General features: G+C 37.0%; 1 protein-coding gene across 12 annotated transcripts in view; it reads right to left on the reverse strand.

Annotated features, from left to right (window-relative positions):
• The window catches only part of VPS8 (vacuolar protein sorting 8 homolog (S. cerevisiae)), a 246,001-nt gene that overhangs the window by 143,893 nt on the left and 81,216 nt on the right, over positions 1 to 20,892 (reverse strand). For all 12 annotated transcript variants that reach the window (XR_001359954.1, XM_005858444.2, XM_014530618.1 and 9 more), the window contains one exon: positions 1,803 to 1,849. Coding sequence is in view for 11 of the 12 variants with exons in the window: in XM_005858444.2 (XP_005858506.1) it covers positions 1,803 to 1,849 (47 nt within the window). In the remaining variant the exon portion in view is untranslated. The remainder of the gene's footprint in view (positions 1 to 1,802; positions 1,850 to 20,892) is intronic.

A 20,892-nucleotide genomic window follows, 5' to 3' on the forward strand; every position in this document is an offset into this window, starting at 1 on the left:
TCCCTTCCTCTCTGTAAAAAATCAATAAAATATATTTTAAAAAAAACAAAAAACCATCCTGGAAACAAATGACAATGAAAACACAACAATCCAAAATCTATAGGACACAGTGAAAGCAGTCCTGAGAGGGAAGTTCATAGCATTACAGGCCTACCTCAAAAAAAAAAACACAAGAAAAACTAGTAATAAACCATCTAACTATGCAACTTGAAGAATTAGAAAGAGAGCAACAAGGAAAGCCCAGAGTGAGCAGAAGGAAGGAAATAATAAAGATCAGAGTGGAAATAAATGACATAGAGACCAAAAAAAACCACAAAAAAAACAAACAAAAGATCAATGAAACCAAGAGCTGGTTCTTTGAAAGCATAAACAAGATTGATGAACCTCTAGCCAGGCTCACCAAGCAGCAAAGAGAGAGGATCCAAATAAACAAAATCAGAAAGGATATATGCACTCCTATGTTCATAGCAGCACAACTTACAATAAAGAGCTAAAATTTGGAAACAGCCTAAGTGCCCACCAGTAGATGAGTGGATTAAAAAACAGTGGTACATCTACACAATGGAATACTACACTGCTGTAAAAAAGAAAGAACTCTTACCATTTGCAACAGCATGGATGGACATGGAGAGCATTATGCTAAGTGAAATAAGCCAGTCAGAGAAAGAGAAAATTCACATAATCTCACTCATTTGTGGAATTTAATGAAAACATAAACTGATGAACAAAAATAGAACCAGAGACATAGAAGCATCGAACAGACCATCAAAATTCAGAGGGAAGGTAGGGGAGGGGGGCGAGGGGGAAGAGATCATCCAAAGGACTTGTATGCATGCATATACGTATAACCAATGGACACAGACACTAGGGGGGGTGAGGTCAATGGAGAAAAAGGAGATATATGTAATACTATATGTAATACTTTAAACAATAAAGAATTTTTTTAAAAAAAGGAAATTGTGGAACAGAGACCAAATTGTGAAAATAAAAGTACAAGTCTTCAAAAACAATTTCTTGTCATTTCTTATTTTAAAGAATTAATGAAAAGCTAAATTTTAACCAAAAAAAATGTGCATAACACATTGACTGGAATGCCATACAGAGAAAAAAATAGTGTGATTCCTGCCATAGAAAGGATTTTACAATATAAAAGAATTCTTAAGGATAAATGGGTCTCCCAAGTCTCTCGTTCCTCTAGTACAGTGGTCCTCTACCTTCTGGCCCTTTAAATACAGTTCCTCATGTTGTGACCCAACCATAAAATTATTTTCGTTGCTACTTCATAACTGTAATGTTGCTACTGTTATGAATCGTAATGTAAATATCTGATATGCAGGATGGTCTTAGGCGAGCCCTGTGAAAGGGTCGTTCGACCGCCAAAGGGGTCGTGACCCACAGGTTGAGAACCGCTGCTCTAGTAGGAAAAGAGAACCCAGAGGGGATGTTAGCACCCATCACAGTAATGGACTGCAAATTATAAAAGAATCAAATTTCTGTAAATTAAATTTTAAGGCTGGCCAGTGTGGCTTAATGGTTGAGCGTCGACCTATGAACCTGGGCACATGCCTGGGTTGCAGCTTGATCCCTAGTGGGAAGCATACAGCAGGCAGCCAATCAATGATTCTCTCTCGTCATTAATGTTTCTATCTCTCTCCCTCTCCATTCCTCTCTGAAATCAATAAAAATGTATTAAAAAAATTTTTTTAAACCTAGCCAGTCAAATTCATACCAGTAAATTATAATATAAGAAAGAGGCAACCTGAGTTCAAAATAACTGAATCTGACAGGCCATGTATACTCACTTTCGCTGTAGCAGAAGGCAGTAATCAACTATGACAGGCACCATATCCTGTATAGAAACCATAAAGAAAGCATCAGCATCATATATTTGTCCAATGGCTCACTGGTTAGACACAACATAAAATGAAAGTGGTCTGTTTAAGACTTCTGGGAGAATATAACTCTATACCATGTTTTTGGTAAACAATTTGGCAGTATGTGTCAAAAGTCGTAGAAATGTGAAAAAACTTTACAGTAGTAATTCTATCTAGGAATGTATCCTAATAGTTTTAAGAAAAAAATTTATAATGCATTAAGGTATTCACTTCTGTATAGAGACAGGAGAAGGAGGACAGGAGGAAGAAATCAGAATTAAATAGACTACATGAAAATATAATACAGTAAATTTGCTGTTTAAATAAAATATTATGTAGATATTACAAGTTTATAAAGAGTTTACAATAACCTTATGATAAACATTAGGTTAAAAATGTGTATTTATGTCACAATTTTGTAAATTTGCAAAGAAAAAAAACAGAATAAAATACATCAAATGATAACAGGATATAACTAGTCCTGTTGGTAGCTCATGTAATGAAGGTTGTCCATATTTTGTCATAATCTTCCAAGCTAGCTATTTTAAGTTAATTTAACTTCCCAGTTTCATAATATTTTGATTGCTTTAAATTCATCATGTATAGATTCATGTCAAGTGAACAGCAACCCATAATTTTGGCCTTTTAAAGAGAAACAGTTTGAGGGAGAAACAGCTTATTATGACCGAAAATTGTCACAAAACCAAGCATCAGATTTCAGCACTACTCTTTCATTTTCTGCTGGCTGCATAGAAATGGCTTTCTTTTTAAAAAATCCTAGAAGGCCTGAGTTATTAGCAGGAAAAAAATCCCATCAGGCGGGAGACAGCACTATGTGAAGAAAATGCTATATGCTAGCACTTGTTTGACAAAAAAAAGAAAACTGAGGAACGCTTATTTGAGATTAATATCAGATAAGGGAGCTATAATCCTGGAAGCATTATAGGGCTATTCCTAACCCACCTATCTGCCTCCTTTAATCATCAATATTCTTCTTGGCTACATTCAAAATCCTATTTAGATTCTTCAAAAACAGAAAAATCAAACATTTAAAAAGTGTTAAAGCTTTATCAAATTTCAACCCTGAACAAGAACATAGTGGGCCAGATAACCTCAGGGGGGAGAGGGGAGAGAGGAGAATCACCCTAGAAATGCTGAGGAAAATTTAAAAGTATAGCTGAGCTCCCAAAACCGGGTCTAAAGTGAAAAGGGAACTGAAAACCCAAGCAATAAGCCCTGAGCTGTCAACTTAGACTGTCCTATAAATGTTGGGGTCACATAAGAGCTTGTGTTTTAATTTCAAAAAGAAGCTGAGGTCTTAGAATCTTGCAACATAAAAAAATTGAAGACCCACTCCCCGGCGCCGCTCGTGGGGGGCCTAAATCCTTCTGATCGAGGCCCTCCAAAAAAAAATTGAAGAAAAGAACTGGCTAAAACTAGGATTCTTGAAGCTGTATCCTTTGTGAAAGGAAATTAGCAGGGCAGGGGCTGGGGAATCTGCCTGTAGACAAAGGAAGATGACAAGAAAGGTTGTCTACCTCAGCCTGGACTCAGTGGGAATGAATCTGTCCTCTCCAAGAAAGAATCAAGACCTTACCTGCAGGTGGATTTGGGATTTGAATTTATACTATCACCTTAGTATGGGACAATCAAGACAGGAAATTAACACAAAAATGACCCTAAAAAGGATACTCCTGAGGTACTTGAAAGAACAAATTCAGAATCTCTCCAGAGATAGTGCTTAGCACTGGTAAAATAAGGCCTACTGATAAAGCCCCACTGAAAATGTACTCAAAATAAAGACTTAAAGCACCTCATGAAATAATGCATCATGAGTGAACATCAGCAGAACTACAAACAGCATAGATGGATGGCTGAAACTTCATATATAATTATCAGGTAGAAATTATTAAAGTATATTTTTAAATTATTAAAGATATAAAATAAGGAATTAAGTGCATAGCCTGGTACTTAGTACTAAGGATATACTACAGGGAGAATGGAGAGTGACACCATCAGATTAATAGCTTGAGATCAGGTTGGTGATTTTATGAGAGGATCTGGAAAACCAAGACTGAAGATGGAAGGCTCTACAGTAGTCAAAGAAAGAAACAGGAAGTGATAACAGGCATAAAGCAGTGCAAACAGAATTAAGAAATATTTATAAAGTAAACTACAGAGCTTGGTGACAACTTGCTTGTGGGTTGGAAGGCACAGGGAGAAGTCTACTAGTATAATAACTCCTAAATTTCTATATTAAGTGATGGTTGATTGACAATGTCATAAAATAAGAAATATGGGAGGAGGAGTCAGAAGGAAAAAGGTAGGTGTAGTCTTGGCTATAACAGATTTGAGGAACATCCTTATTTAGATGTTGAATAATAAGAAATTGGATATAGTAATCAGAAACATCTGAGTTAGAATTAGATTTTTAAGTCATGAGAGGAAACAATCTATATACCAGTAACTCAAATTGTCCACAATAAATAGAGATAAAAATCAATAGACAATGAAGTAAATCACAAGGAAAACTAATATTTATGATATGGTCAGAGGATGAAAAGAATTAAATACACATTCCTAAATATCAGTAGTACATGAACAAATAAAAAGTAAAGTAGTAAAAGCCTTTCTTAAAAAAATAAAAATATTTGGCTTACCTCACTTGAGATATTCAGATTGAAATTTGAAAAAGCAAAACTCTGAAATCTCAAAAAGCAAACCCCCAATGCTATTGTGAACAACGGCAAAAGAAAAGGGGGGGCTCTGTAATAAATCTAACTGAAAGTAACCTGACAGGGTGATCCTATTATAAATTCCTAACTGGTCAGGTCATGGTAGGTAGTCATGCCCCATGCCTATAAAAGGTTTATTTTTACATTATGCAAACCCTATGCATTGTTTTTGTGCATCTAGGTTAACATACCTTTGAAGTGTCTCTTTTTTGAACCTCTTAGAAACATAACCACCCCCAATGGAGCACATAATCTTGTTAACAATCCTATAATCCAATCATGGCAATATCCCTACCTTGCTTTTTTCCCCACCTGCATTTAATCTTCCTTACTCTCTCCTTTTTTCCAAATGTATAAAAGGAACTACAAAACTGCCATTCTCTTTGGCACTTGAGATCTTGCTTCCCAGTATGTCATCAATTTGGCTCAAATAAACTCTTATAAAAATTCTCTACAGGTTTCTTATGTTGACACTATGTTGTAAACAAGAAACAAATACCAAGTGATCCAGAAAGACTGAAAATAGAATGATAGACAAAAGTATACCATGCAAAGAAATACAAGGGATTGTGATCTTTCTATCAGATAAAGTAGGATTCAGACTACAAGGGCATTAAATGAATAAATAGGTCATGATGAAGATAAATTTCCTATTTCTATATGCCAAATTTGTATACAGTATGTACTAAATTATATAGTACCAATATTCATAAAGCAGATGATGGAAGGAAAATCAGAGAAAATAACACTATTAACAGAGTACTTTATTTCTCACAGTTCATGAGGAATTGGGTGGACAAAAATGGGTAAAGGTTTAGAATATCTAACAATTTTAAAAATCTGACTGATAAACTATTTTCTATGAAAACACACCAAGCACTATATTTCAAGTGTTCATGGAACACCAATGAAAACTGGCTATATACTGGGCCACAAAGAAAATCTAAATAAACTCCAAAAAGTAGAATTAGTATACAAAACATTATCTAATCACAACACCAGAAAACCACAGAGTAATCACATATCATAAGATGCTCTTTCCACTTAAAAAATAAATAAAAACTTTCTCTAAAACTCTTCAGAGATGGAATACCAATCAAGATTGAAGATTATATACAAAGACAATAATGAGAGTGGTACATAGTTAACTAATAGTTTTAAATAAGCCTACAAATTGACATTTATTTGGAATACTCTATCCAACAGCAACAGAATATACATTTTTCTCAAGTATAGAGAACACTTACTAAAATAGGTAATATATTTTAGATCATAAAACAAGTTTTAATTTTAAAAAGATTCAAGTCATCCCTGGCTGGTGTGGCTCAGTTAAATGAGTGGAATCCTGTGCACCGAAGGATCTCGGTTTGATTCCCAGTCAGGGCACATACCCAGGTTGTGGGTTTAATTCTCAGATGGGACCCAAACAGGAGGCAACCGATTGACGTTTCTCTCTCACATTGATGTTTCTCTCTCTCTCCCTCTCTCTTCCTCTCTCTCTAAAATCAATTTAAAAAATATATTCACCTGACCAGTGTGGCTCAGTGGTTGATCATTGACCTATGAAACAGAAGATCATGGTTAGATTCCTGGTCAGGGCACATACCCAGATTTTAGGGGCTCAATCCCCAGTAGGGAGTATGCTGGAGGCAGCCACTCAATGATTCTCTCTCATCATGATATTTCTCTCTCTCTCCATTCCTCTCTGAAATCAATAAAGATATATTTAATATATTTTCCAAAAAGATTCAAGTCATACAAAGTATGTTCTCTGCCCACAACAGAATTAAATTAGAAATTAACAAAATAAAGAATTACAGAGATGGCATCAATATAGATTCTTCAGATATAAAAAGGATTTAAAAAAGTCATGACAAACTTTTTGCCAATAAATTTGAAAATTTAAATGAAACGTCCAAATTTCTTTAAAAAATAGAAAATACCAAAGCTCACGCAAGAAGAAAGAAATAGGTAACATATTAAATAAATTGCATTTGTAGTTAAAAACGTTCCTACAAAGAAAACTCAAGGCCTTGGTATTTTCAATGGTGAATTCTACCAAACATTTAAGGAAGAAACAATACCAAATCTACATAAATTTCTATGAAATGTAAAAGGAGGGAAGAATTCACAACTACTTATATAAGACTAACATTAGTCCGATACCAAAACCACGCAAATATATTACAAGAAAAGAAGACAACAAACCATCATTCCTCATGAACACAGATGTTCACCCCCCCAAAAAAAAGAGTATACATCATAAAGTGGGTTTATCCCAAGAATGCAGGGTTTTTAACATTCAAAAAGTCATCATGATCAAGTGCGATTCATTCCAAGGGCACAAGGATAGTTCATTATTCGCAAATCAATCAACATAATACACCACATTAACAAAAGAAAGGATTAAAATCATATGATCTTGTCAATAGATACAGAAAAAGCACTTGATAAGATACAACATCATTTATGATTAAAACACTCAATAAAATAGGAATAGAAGTACTTCAACACAATAAAGGCCATATATGATAAACCCTCAGCCAATATCATACTCAATGGTGAAAAACTGAAAGCTTTTCCCCTAAGATCAGGAACAAGACAAGGATGTCCACTCTCACCACCCTTACTCACTGGAAGTTCTAGCCAGAGCAAGAAGGCAAGCGAAATAAATAAAGGGCATCCAAATAGGAAAGCAAGAAGTTAAACTGTCACTTTTTGCAGACAACATGATGCTGTATATAGAAAACCCTAACGACTCTACCAAAAAACTACTGGAAATAATAAACAAATACAGTCAAGTTGCAGGCTACAAAATCAATGTGCAAAAATCCATTGCCTTCCTGTATACCAACAACAAAACTTCAGAAAAATAAATGGAGAGAAAACAATTCCTTTTGCAATAGCAATCAAAAGAATGAAATACGTAGGAATAAACTTAACAAAGAATGTGAAAGACCTATATACTGAAAATTACAAAACATTATTAAAAGAAATGGAAAAATACCCCATGTTCATGGATTGAAAGAATCAACATAGTTAAAATGGCCATTTTACCCAAAGCAATATATAGATTTAATGCAATCCCCATCAAAATCCCAATGTCATTTTTTAAAGAAATAGAACGAGAAAGCATCAGATTTGTATGGAACCACAAAAGACCCAGAATAGCCAAAGCAATCCTGAAAAAAAAAGAATGAAGCTGGAGTTATCAAGCCACCTGACTTCAAAATATACTACAGAGCTACGATAATCAAAACAGCATGGTATTGGCAGAGAAACAGACACACAGATCAATGGAACAGAATAGAGAGCCCAGCTATAAAACCACACATATATGGACGTATATTTTCGACAAAGGAGCCAGAAATGCACATTGGAGTAAAGATAGTCTCTTCAATAAATGATGCTGGGATAACTGGAAAGCCACATGCAAACGAATGAAACTGGATTGCAGTTTGTCCCCATATACAAAAATTAATTCAAAATGGGTCAAGACTAAGCATAAGACCCAAAACTATAAGTTACATAGAAGAAAATGTAAGTACCAAACTTATGGGCCTGGGTGGTAGAGAACATTTTATGGACTTGACTCCAAAGGCAAGGGCGGTAAAGGCAAAAATAAATGAATGGGACTATATCAAAGAACAGCTTCTGCCGAAAACCGGTTTGGCTCAGTGGATAGAGCGTCGGCCTGCGGACTGTAAGGTCCCAGGTTCGATTCCGGTCAAGGGCATGTACCTGGGTTACGGGCACATCCCCAGTAGGAGATGTGCAAGAGGCAGCTGATCGATGTTTCTCTCTCATCGATGTTTCTAACTCTCTATCTCTCTCCCTTCCTCTCTGTAAAAAATAAATAAAATATATTTAAAAAAAAAAAAGAAAGAACAGCTTCAGCACAGCCAAAGAAACAAACAACAAAACAAACAGGCAGCCAACCAGATGGGAGATGATATTTGCAAACAGTAGCTCTGACAAAGGTTAATTTCCAAAATATATAAAGAACTTGTAAAACTCAACACCAAACAAATAAACAATCCAATCAAAAAGTGGGCAGAGGGCCCCAAAATACACCTCTCTCAAGAAGACATACAAACAGCCAATAGATATATGAAAAAATGTTCAATCTCACTGGCAATCAGGGAAATGCAAATCAAAACTACAATGAGATACCACCTTACACCAGTTAGAGTGGCCATTATCAACAAGACAGTGTTGGAGAGGTTGTGGAAAAAAGGGAATCCTTATTCACTGCTGGTGGGAATGTAGACTGGTACCACTATGGAAAGCAGTCAGCGATTCCTCAAAAAATTAAAAATAGAGCTACCATATGACCCAACAACCCCACTCCTGGCTATATACTCGAAAAACTCAAAATCATTTATACGCAAAGATAAATGCACCCCTATGTTCATTGCAGCATTATTCATGGTGGCCAAGAGTTGGAAACAGCCAAAGTGCCCTACAATAGAGGACTGGATAAAGAAGATGTGGTAATATATACACAATGGAGTATTACACGGCCATAAGAAAGGATGAAATAGCGTCATTTACAACAACATGGATGGAATTTGAGAAAATTATGTGCAGTGAAGTAAGTAAGACAGAAAAAGCTAAGAACTATATGATTTCACTCCTATGAGGAGTATAAAACTGAAACTTATAAACACAAACATCAGTGTGGTGGTTGCCAGAGAAAGGGGGCTAGGGGGAGAAAGATGTCCTAATATGAGGTGACAGGAGAAGATTTGACTTTGGATGGTGGGCACATGGTGCTATATACAGATTTTGAAATTTAGTAATCCACACATGAAACCTATATGTTCATGTTGACTAACGTCACCCCAATAAAATTTAATTAAAAAATCAACAATATAATTCATAATATTAACAAATGAAAAAGAAAAACCATATGATCATCTCCATGGATACAAAAAAAGAATTTGACAAAAGCCAACAACATTTGCTCCTGAAAAAAAACACCTTAGGAACTCAAGAATAGAAGAAAAAGTCTTCAAACTGATAAAGCACATCTTTGAAAACCAATAGTGAGCATCATATTTATAAATCAAAGACTGAATACTTTCCCACTAGCACTGAGAGAGATAAGGATGTCAATTCTCACCATTTCTATTCAACATCATACTGGAGGCCATACTGGAGCCAGTGTAATAAGGCAAGAAAGAGAATTAAAAGATATCAAGACTAGAAAAGAAGTAGTCATTTTGTCTTTATTTACAGACAACATGAATGCTTATGCAGAAAATCTGATGGAAAATACAAAACAAAATTACTAGAACTAATAAGTGAGTTTAGCAAGACTGCAGGACAGAAAATCAATATACTAAAATCAATTGTATTCACGAACAAGCTCAAATTGAAGTAAAAAATGTTCTTTACAATAATATCAAAAAATCAAGGAATATTATGCAACTCCAAAAAAAGGCATTCTTGGCATTCTCTATGAACCAATATAAAAGATCTCTAAGATATATTAAGTGGAAGAAACAAAGTACAAAATCACAAATATAGTTTTCTGTCATTTGTGTTAAAGAAGGAGGACTTATGATATGTGGGTAGGCAAATATATGTATATGTGCTTCTATTTATGTAAAGAAAATCTGGAAATATACTTAAAAACTTAGTAACAATGGTGATAAGCAGATGGGAACTGAGCAGATGGCATTAAGGGTAGGAGAGAGAGTTTTCACTATATACTTTTTTATACTTTTTGATTTTTGAATCATATGAATGTATAACTGATCCAAAAATTAATTTAATGTTTAAAAAAGAATGGAAGCCAGTAATACAACTATGTACAGTTTATCTCAATTCTATAGAAATATAACTGGATAGGACTTATAAACAAGGATATACACCAAAACACTGATGAAATTCAACCATCCTATACAATAAAAGTCTAATATGCAAATCAACTGAACGGCGAAATGACCAGTGAAATGACCAGTCGCTATGATGCGCTGACCACCAAGCGGCAGATGCTCAACACAGGAGCTGCCCCCATCCGGCAGGCCCCAGGCCAGCCAAGGTGGGTGCCAGTGGGGGGCCCCGCAATCACCCCACTGGTCGCCCCACAGAGGGAGGTGACTGGCAGGGGTGGGGGGGGGGGGGCCGCCCGGGGGGGGGGGGGCCCGGGCCCCCCCCCCCCCGGGCGGCCCCCCCCCCCCCACCCCTGCCAGTCACCTCCAAGGTGGGTGCCAGTGGGGCCCCCCTAATCGCCCCGCCAGTCACCCCACAGATCAGCCCTGATCGCCAGCCAGGCCTAGAGACCCTACCCGTGCATGAATTTCATGCACCAGGCCTCTGGGTCGTATATAAAACATCTACTATGGACCAGGTACATTGCTAGGTGCTAATGATACATATTTAACAAAACAGACATATTTTATTACAAAGACTTTTAAAAAGTAGTCCCAATGAAGTATGATAAAATTTAAGAGAGGAGAATTATGAAGGGCCATTTATATAACATTCTTTAAAATAACAAAATGATAGAAATGGAGAACTATGAGTAGTTGCCAGGACCTAAGGAGAAGGTGGGGGCAGAAAGAAAGTGGGTGTAGCTATAAAAGGGCAAAATGAGGGGCTTGTGTGGTGATGAAAATGTTCCGTATCTTTACTGTATTGGTCAACATCCTGGTTATGTGATTATACTACAGTTTTGCAAGATGTTCCCATTAGGGAAAATCAAGTTAAGGGTACAAAAGGATATATTTTATTCTTTTGACAGCTGAATGTACAATTACCCCCAAATGAAGATTTTTAATTAAAAAAAGGATACGACAATCCTCATGCCTGCCCCTAACTGTTCATAACTCACTTAAATAAGGCTACATCATGTAAATTAACACTTTCAATCTGGCTTCTTAGAGAAACCAGGTCTTTATCAATTTTGAACATTTAAAACCATAAACAAAATTTTAAAGCCAAGTCTATTTTCAAATTTTAAGCCTTCTTTTCTGATTATGAAAAGACAAGGTAAATGGTCCAGTGGATAATCCCTGGTGGCAATCTCTGCCTGAAAATGAGCGAGGCATCTCCATCTCGCCAGTGGCAAAGGCTAACCTTGTGCTCAACTTTTCACAGGATCTGCAGTCAGAGTTGGGCAGCTGGCATTCCCTGCCAGAACCAGTGCACAACCACCGTGAAGAGCTGGTGCCCAAATTTAGATGATCCCCCCCCCCAACTTAACCCATTTGGACGGCTTCTCTCACGAGAGCCCTAAAAGAAAGAAGAATAGAGAAGTCCTCAGTCCATCCAGCTAGACCTGGTCTACATATGCCTCTCCATGGAATATTGAGAGATTAAGCCTTTGTGCAAATTTCCAGCCCTTCTGCCCCTAAGATCAGGCTGGGCTGTGTGCTGCTTGCTGCTTGCTAATTGTCCCAAGTCTTTCAACACAAACATAATGAGCCGTGCCTACTTTAAAAATATTCCTCTTGGGCCCTGATTAGAGCGTTGTTCCGATATGCCAAAGTTGCAGGTGCCATCCCCAGCCAGAGTACATACGAGAATCAACCAATGAACACATAAATAAGTGGAACTACAAATCGATGTTTTCTCTCTCTCTCTCTCTCTCTCTCTCTCTCTCTAATAAATAAAATCTTTTAAAAATAAGTTAAAAAATAGAAAGAAAAGAAAAAAAAGAAGATTCCTCTTGGTCTCAAAAGCTTGCATGAAGCCCCTGAGAAATGGCTGAATTTTTGGTCTCCAGAATAAAAGAAATAAAAAAGTAAATATATCTCTAATTTCTTCGTCAATGCACATCCCTATAATTGGCCAAAGAAGATAACTTCTCTTGCTAGATATGAGTGTATATTTAAGACTTAATAAAGAAGGCAATGCGAATATGTGAATAAAACACTGAGCTGACAGATAGAAAACCTAAATTTAGGCCTGTCAATTGTTTGAGTGACTGAATAGATCCTTTTATTGCATTGTGACTATTTTACCATCTGCCACCTGAAGGTATAATCTCTGGCTCTCCCTATTTTATAAGCATAATGTGAAAAGAAATGAGATAGTAGATACACATTCTTTTGCTTTCTGGAGCAATGGCATTAATTCTCATAATTTATATGGTAAAAGTCAATCAGACAATGAAAACTGCATTGTTTAAAAATGATTCCAAATTTTAGCAAAGCCCAGTATACACCAAAATAGATAAACATTCATAAACACAGATACATGCATATATAATTTATATATACACATACATACATACATACATCTCCACAGGCTATCAGAGCTAGGCAGCTGGTATTCCAGTATTAGTATACAAACATGGTGAGTGGCTATATAAATATAGATATCTCTCTGTATGTGTAGTAGTATGTGTATACATGTATTTCTTTTTCTTTTTTTTTAAGGAATGTTGATAAAACAATCTAGGAAAAACCTAAGTCCCCAGAACCAGCATTTTATGCAAGCGTTGGGGATAGAACAGTGTGCTGGACACCAACTCAGTTTTCCCTTCCTCAGTTCATCTCAAGAAAGCATGAGTTAGACAAGGAAATTCCTACTGCCTCATTCTGTGATCAGCTTTAGTCTCCATCCACTCTTTGGCATGAACTTTCATATAAAAACATGGTAACAGCTGCTACAACAGTGGCCTTGAATGATCTGCTTCCCATGGAAATATAAATGAAGTTGGAAGGAGAGCTTGGTAACAATGTAAGGCTTTATTTTCAACATCTTTTAAAATAATATTAGTTTTCAAATCTCTTTAGCGTGACACATGTTAATAAAATGCCTCATTTTACTTATTTACAACTCTATCTTATTTGATAAACAAACAAACCTTAGTGTAGAAAGATAAAATAATTCAAAATGCATGAAACTGCTTCTGAAGTAATTTTGAAGCAAATGGTCCACAGACAACATCCTGAGAAACACTGATACAGAAATAAGAGTACTGTGAAGAATCTTAACATTTACTGGTTACTAGAAGAGGAAGACTGAACAGAGAAAGTCAGTAAGTAGTGAGAGAGACAGAAAAAAAAAACTTGAGAAGAAATCCTGCCTCAAGAACGAAGCATCACACGTTACATCGCACATTAAAATTACAATTAAACTACAGAACAACCATCATTCAGAACCACCTGAAGTCTGGCTAACGGAAGTCCTACAACTAAAGAATGAAGGAAGAGCCACATTGAGACTGGCAGGAGGGGTGGAGGCACAGAATGGGCTGGTCTGACACCCACATGTGGCGGTTTTTTTTAATTGGGAGGGAAATTTGGCTGTGGAGGACCCAATGAGGAGCAAAGGATCCAAGTCCTACACCAGACTCCTTGGCCCAAGGTTTCAGTACTGGGAAGAGAAATCCCCATAACTTCAAGCTGTAAAAACCAGTGGGGATTGTGGCTGAGTGACACAGAGGGTTGCTGGAATCCCAGGCATTCCTCTTAGAGGGTTAGTGCACAGACTTACTTGGACTCACTCCCTCTGAGCTCCAGTGCTGGGGCAACAACTTGAAAGGATCCAGGGACATATGGAAAGGAAATGAATTGTCTGGTATCAGGGCAAGAACTGGGGGGCAGCTTTCTCCCAGACAAAAGTGCTGGCAGAGTTCACTGTTCCTTTGATGAGACTTCCCTACCACAATGCAGTCAGCACATCTAAGTTTCCATAAACCTGGCCCACACTGTTTGCCCAGCCTTGGTTAATTCCCTGAGGCCCTGCTCCACCCAATTTGCAGCCTCACCCAAGTTGTTTGCAGTGGCCTTTCTATATGAATGGCTGGCTTGGCTCAGGCTTCAGACTTTCCTAAAATCTCTCAAACAAGCAGTAGCTGACCTCAGCATGCCCAGTAACTCTTGCTAAGTGGTCCTAGGCCCCACACTAGCAGCACCCTGCCTTGGTTCAGAGCTTTGCCTGGGAACCTCCAAACCCCACACAAGTAGCAGCCATCTGCAGATCTCTCTGTAGCTCATGGCAGGCGGCACCAGGCAGGGCACAGGAAGTAGCTAACTTTGCACCTCCCAGGAGGCCCCAGAACCAGTGCATCCAGTGGTCAGCTTCAAACCACACCAAATTACAACCCCACCACATCCACAAGCAACACACTCAAGGGGTGGACTTGGTGAACATCAAATGCCCACTGAAGCAAGTCCTGCTCCATAGAGGTGTTTCCCAAACAGCACCTCATCCGCTGTAGTCGCAGCTGGGCCACATAGCCTATTGGCCTGGGGGCAATCACTCCCAGTGATGCCAACAGCAATCAAGTCTCAACTACAACAGGACAATGCACACAGCCCCCACGGGGTGCACCTAGAGTACCCAGCTCAGGTGACTAAGGAGGCTGAGCCACTGGGCCCTATATGACACCTACTGCACAAGGCCACTCTATCAATTCCAGGAGACATTGCAGCTCTACCTAATACACAGAAACAAAACAGGGAAACCACCAAAGTGCAGAGACAAAGTAACAGGTCACAAATTAAAGAACAGAAGAAATCTCCAGAAAAAGAACTAAGTGAAATGGAAGCAAGCAAACTACCAGAGACAGAGTTCAAAACAATAGTTATGAGGATGCTCAAGGAACTTAATGAGGACTTCAAGGAACTCAGATCAAAAAGGACCAGTTAGAAATAAAGGATACACTAACTGAAATAAAAAATAATCTACAGGAATTAACAATATGGGAAGACAAGAATCAAATCAGTGATTTGAAATATGAGGAAGCAAAAACCCTCTATCAGAAGAGCAAAAAGAAAAAAGAATCCAAAAATATGAAGACAGTGTAAGGAGCCTCTGGGACAATTTCAAGCATACAAATATACGTATCATGGGGGTGCCAGGAGGAGAAGAGATGAAGCAACAAATTGAAAACCTAACTGAAAAAGTGACAGAAAACTTCCTTACCTGGTGAAAGAAATAGATATACAAGTCTAGGAAGTGCAGATAATACCAAACAAGAGAAACCCAAAGTGGCCACACCAAGACACATCATAATTAAAATGCAAAAGGTTAAAGACAAAAAGAAAATCTTAAAAGCAGCAAGAGAAATGCAGTTAGTTACCTACAAGGGAGTGCTCATGTGACTGTCAGCTGATTTCTCAACAGAAACTTTGCAGGTCAGAAGGGAGTGGCAAGAAATATTCAAAGTGATAAAAAGCAAGGACCTACAACCAAGATTATTCTACCCAGCAAAGCTATCATTTAGAATTGAAAGTCAGATAAAGAATTTCACAAATAAGACAAAGCTAAAAGACTTCATTACCACCAAACCAGTATTACATGAAATGTTAAAGGGTCTTCCTTAAGAAAAAGAAAAAAAAATGATCAAAAATATGAATATAATGGCAATATATACATATCTACCAATAATTGAATCTAAAAATCAAAATAAATAAACAAGGAGCCTGATGAATAAAATAGAACCAGAGGCATAGAAACATGGAACAGACTGACGAATCTCAGAGGGAAGGGTGGACGGGGGGAAGAGATTAACCAAAAAACTTAAATGCATACATGCATTATCCATGGACACAGACAATAGGGTGGTGAAGACCTGGGATGGGGCAGGATCCGGGTGGAGGGGGACAATGGGGATAAAAAGGGGTGGGGGGGATCTGTAAAAATCTCAACAATAAAAATGGGGGGGCGGGCAGGGAGGACATACCATCAACTCCTGCCTAAGTTTCCAGCCTACTAACCTACTCTATAGATTTTAGGCTTGCCAAGCCCCACAATTATGTGAGCCAAGTCCTTGAAAGAAGATAAATCTGTGTGTGTGTGTGTGTGTGTGTGTGTGTGTGTGTGTGTGTGTGTATTCTATTGGTTCTGTCAGAACCCTGACTGATACAGATGGTCACCGAAACATTAATATAGGAAAGTTGTGGGCAGGGAGGCACTAAAGCTATGAGTCTCAGAATAGAAAGAACAGGATCGAATTAGAAATGGAGCTGATAGAAACTTGGGTGGAAAAAAGAAAAGAAAAGAAACTTGAATGTATGATACCAGGGAAGCCCAATGGATAGAGTGTTTCAAGAAGTCATTCACTGTGTTGAATGCTAATGAGTATCAGTAAGATGAGGAATAAAAGAGTCCACTGAATTTACAGGTATGGAATGAGAGGAAGATGAGGAAATGGAGACAACTCTTATAAGATATTTGGCTTGTAAAGAATGTACAAACAGGAGGCTTAAGGCTATTGGGTATGGCTTGAGGCAAAGAAGGGATTTGTTTGCTGTATATTATTATTGTTGTTGCTGATTTGAGAGAGAGGGAGAAACATTAATTTGTTGTTCCACTTATTTATGCATTCATTGGTTCATGCTTGTGCCCTGACTGGGGACAATGCTCTAACAAGCTGAACTACCTGGCCAGGGCTGTTTGCTGTTTGACTTTGTTTTAGGATGGGAAAGACTTAGCTGGAAGAAAAAGTAAGTTTCAGCATGTATGAGACAAAGAACACTTTAATTCCTTTCAAGTCTACTAGTTATTATATGAATAAAATATAATTATAGGTTCAAATCTTTCTCAGATAAATAAAAGCCGCAAGATCCAAAAGTATTTTCTATAGTTAAGACAGGAAAACATGCCAATTTGTCTTTAGAGGAAAGCAGAAATACTGACTGGCATTATATAATCTGACTCTAAGGAAAAGGTGAGGCCCCCTCCTCAAAGGTGAAGACTAAAACTGAGGCAGCAGGCATGAGTGCCACCTGCTGGTAAAATACAAATTCTCAGTATTTTGACTAACCAGTCTTAATTGGAATACAGGTTACCTGTTCCTAATGACAGTTTATTGATACTGACACAGAATCTCAAATCTTCCCAGTCAGCAAAGATAGTCTTTTAAAAACACTCCTGGTCAGTTTGACATCCTCCTTTTATTTCAATATTCAATAGGATAAATCCAAGAGCTCTTACATCAGCACCAGGTCGTTTTAAACTGAAATATATCTCAGAATTTCTACTAGCCTGCCCTCTGCAGTAACACCGTAAATCCACGTATGACAGCCCTACATCATCTGAAGGCAGCATATCTCCATCTCTTTTCTCCTCAGATTAAACATCCCCAGTATTTTTTTTTAACCGCTGTTCATAAAACCCCCCACCATCCCAGTTGTGGGATAAATCTTAGTTGTCAACAGTCTATACAATATCTTAGTGGTTTTATCTCTAACAAGTAGCCCAAGGGTTCTATCACTTTCCTTTATCTGGGCCCTAACACATCACTGGCTCATACTAAGTTGCTGTCAACTGAAATCCTGTCCAGCTCGATTTTCCCAATCCAGTACTCATGCAAGTTAATTATTTGAATCTAATGAAGTCTGGATGTTTATCCCTGTTAAATTTCATCTCATAATGAATTTGATTGCATTTCTTGGTGCCAGCTAAATTTGACAAGCCACTCACTAAGTCTTCATCCAAATCAAAGATAAAAACTTGGATATTAAAGAGCCTTAAGATGTAACTAATACTAAACCACCAAAGAATATTCTTTGGGTAGGGATGTTTAGCTACGAATCTATTTACTATGTACTAATCTATTTACTATTTACATATCTATTTCAGCCATGAGGATAAAGGAAAATCCAGAAAAATGCTCTTAATGAAAGCAAGATGTTATGGAATAGGCATTCCATGAATAACTGTCCACATATTCCTTTCAAAATGGCAATTTATCAGTTTAACGTGGACATTTTTATGTGAACTCATAAAAAATGTTCACAAACCACATTGGGATTATCAGTAGATAGTTCCTGAAGTTCACTCTTCTTTCAAAAAAAAATGCTTTTAGAGTCAAACTATTTTATGATTAAATATTTAAGATTATACACTTCAAACAGTAGATTTATGGCCAACTAACCATGTACTTCACCCATCCTAATGGACTGAAGAGCACCTTTTCCAAAAGCAAACAGTCCTTCTGAGGGAAATAAATTGTGTCTCCTCAGCTTAGGCATCCATGCTTAACTGAGAATGGAAATTGATCCAAAGTTACTGACAAATTATCAATAATGGCTCAGATTGGTCAAACAGTATCCTGGGTTATAATTCAAAAGGTTTTGAGATTTGGATAATCATAATGCAACTAACTATATATCACATATGCTGGGCTTCAGCTATTTTCATAAATATATTTATATTTTCCACTTTAAAGACCATTCTCTGTGCTCATGAAAATGAAAGCAAAATATGAAGTGTTGTACTGTAATAGATGTGGACCCTGAAGCCCAACTGCTTAGACTGTAATCCCAGCTCTATCATTTATGAGCTATGTAATCTGAAACAGGTTACTTAGCCTCTCTGTGCCTCAGTCTCACTTATAAAGGGGAATATCAGTACCTACCTTACAAAGTTATGATAAAAATTAAATGAGTTAATATGTATAGAGGGTTTGTAACAGTGCCTGCCACACAATAAGCATTAAAGGGCTTAGATGTTTACTCTAATTATCAATCTTGATCACCTATTAACAGCACCCCTTGTCACCCATCCTTTCCTTGTACTTGTCTGAAAATAATAGTATAGTACTGTGGTTATTTAAGAGCTGAGCTTTGAAGTCAGAAAGACTTAGATTGAAGTCCTGGCCCCACCACTTACCAGCAATATTACCTTGGGAAGTCACTTAACCTTTATAGGTCTAAATTTCCTCACCTATAAAATGGGGATTAAAACAGTATCTACTGCATTGGGTTCTTGTGAGAATTAAATAAAATGAATGTCACACCCTTTACGTATTATTTGGCATGTAGTATACTAGTATACCTAGTGAATCTTTGTCAAAACCCCTCAACCCTTTGGAAGGCACAGTCTGAATCATACTAATCTCCTTTCTGACAGTTTTCATGATGCTTTTGGCCATATCTTTGGTTGTCTGCCTTTCTCCAATTTCGTAGCTGTTCAGTGCTTTGTAGACAGATATCTCTCAACAAGCCTCACTATTTCCTTTCTTTTTGGATTATTTGCGGCTAATAAGTCAAAATTTAAAAATTTGCTATTCTTTGTGAACCCATTAGTTTTTCGGAGCAAATAATAATGAGATTGTGCCCATATTTTTTTCTAATATATTTGCTTTATGAAATACAGAATTCATGATAAGTGTATTTTTGTCATTATTGCAATTTTTAAAATAATCAGTTTTCTCTCAAGAGTCTATCCCTCCCACTTGCCAATCAATGATAGAGTAAATCCAGAATAATGGTTCCCACTATGTTTACCTTTCATGAGACTAAATTATTAATAAATCAAAAATTTTATCAGATACTCTTTTAGCAGAATAAAACTTCCCACAGAGATCTAGATGATTAAAGAACACATTCTATTACAGTTTGTTTCTCTGTAAATTTTGTAATTTGTATAGAAACCATCATCATACTGAGATTCTTTCATATTTCACCAACAAAACATCACTTTTGTTCTTTCTTTCATAGCTTTCCCATGTTCTTCTCCAGCATGGTGGTTTCTAAACACACACACACACACACACACACACACACACACACACACACCTCATTCGCCCCTTCCAGCATTCCCTATTAGATGTTTCTTTTCAACAAAGTATACCCTATAATGACCAGAGCTCTTTTCTGAATACCATCTCCACCACCTCTTGTTAATAGTTTCATTAAAATATTGTTTTCTATACTATGTATACTGCAATGGTATACAAAATAATTTATATATAATGTATTGTTCTCAAACAGTTTTGTTCCTAAATGCTTTCTTTCTACCTATGTTTTCCTTCTAAATTATCTATTTTTAAAAATTTATCTGGGTTTCTCCTCTTTACTGGTAGATTTAATGAACCTCCAGACAAACAGCAATAAAAGTTACTCGCCAGGAGCCCTTACTGTGGCATTCAAGAGTACATTTCAGGAAACCCAACCTTCCTCTGACCCCTACAAATGTTAACACTGTATCTGTTCTCATCTTCCAAACTTATAAGTATCAAAGGGAGATGTGAAAAGATAGGAACTGCACACACTCTTCAACTTCAAAACCCCTAGACTTCTTCTAAATATTTCTGTATACAAGAAAAGTTATTTTGACTAGGCTGCAAACCTTAGATAGCAAGGATCATGTATATTTTACTCACTAAGGCCCAGTGTCTAGACCAGTGATGGCGAACCTTTTGAGCTCAGCATGTCAGCGTTTTGAAAAACCCTAACTTAACTCTGGTGCCATGTCACATATAGAAATTTTTTGATATTTGTAACCATAGTAAAACAAAGATTTATATTTTTGATATTTATTTTATATATTTAAATGCCATTTAACAAAGAAAAATCAACCAAAAAATGAGT

The sequence above is a fragment of the Myotis brandtii genome, unplaced genomic scaffold, assembly GCF_000412655.1.
Source record: "Myotis brandtii unplaced genomic scaffold, ASM41265v1 scaffold118, whole genome shotgun sequence".
In the NCBI taxonomy this organism is placed as follows: domain Eukaryota; kingdom Metazoa; phylum Chordata; class Mammalia; order Chiroptera; family Vespertilionidae; genus Myotis; species Myotis brandtii.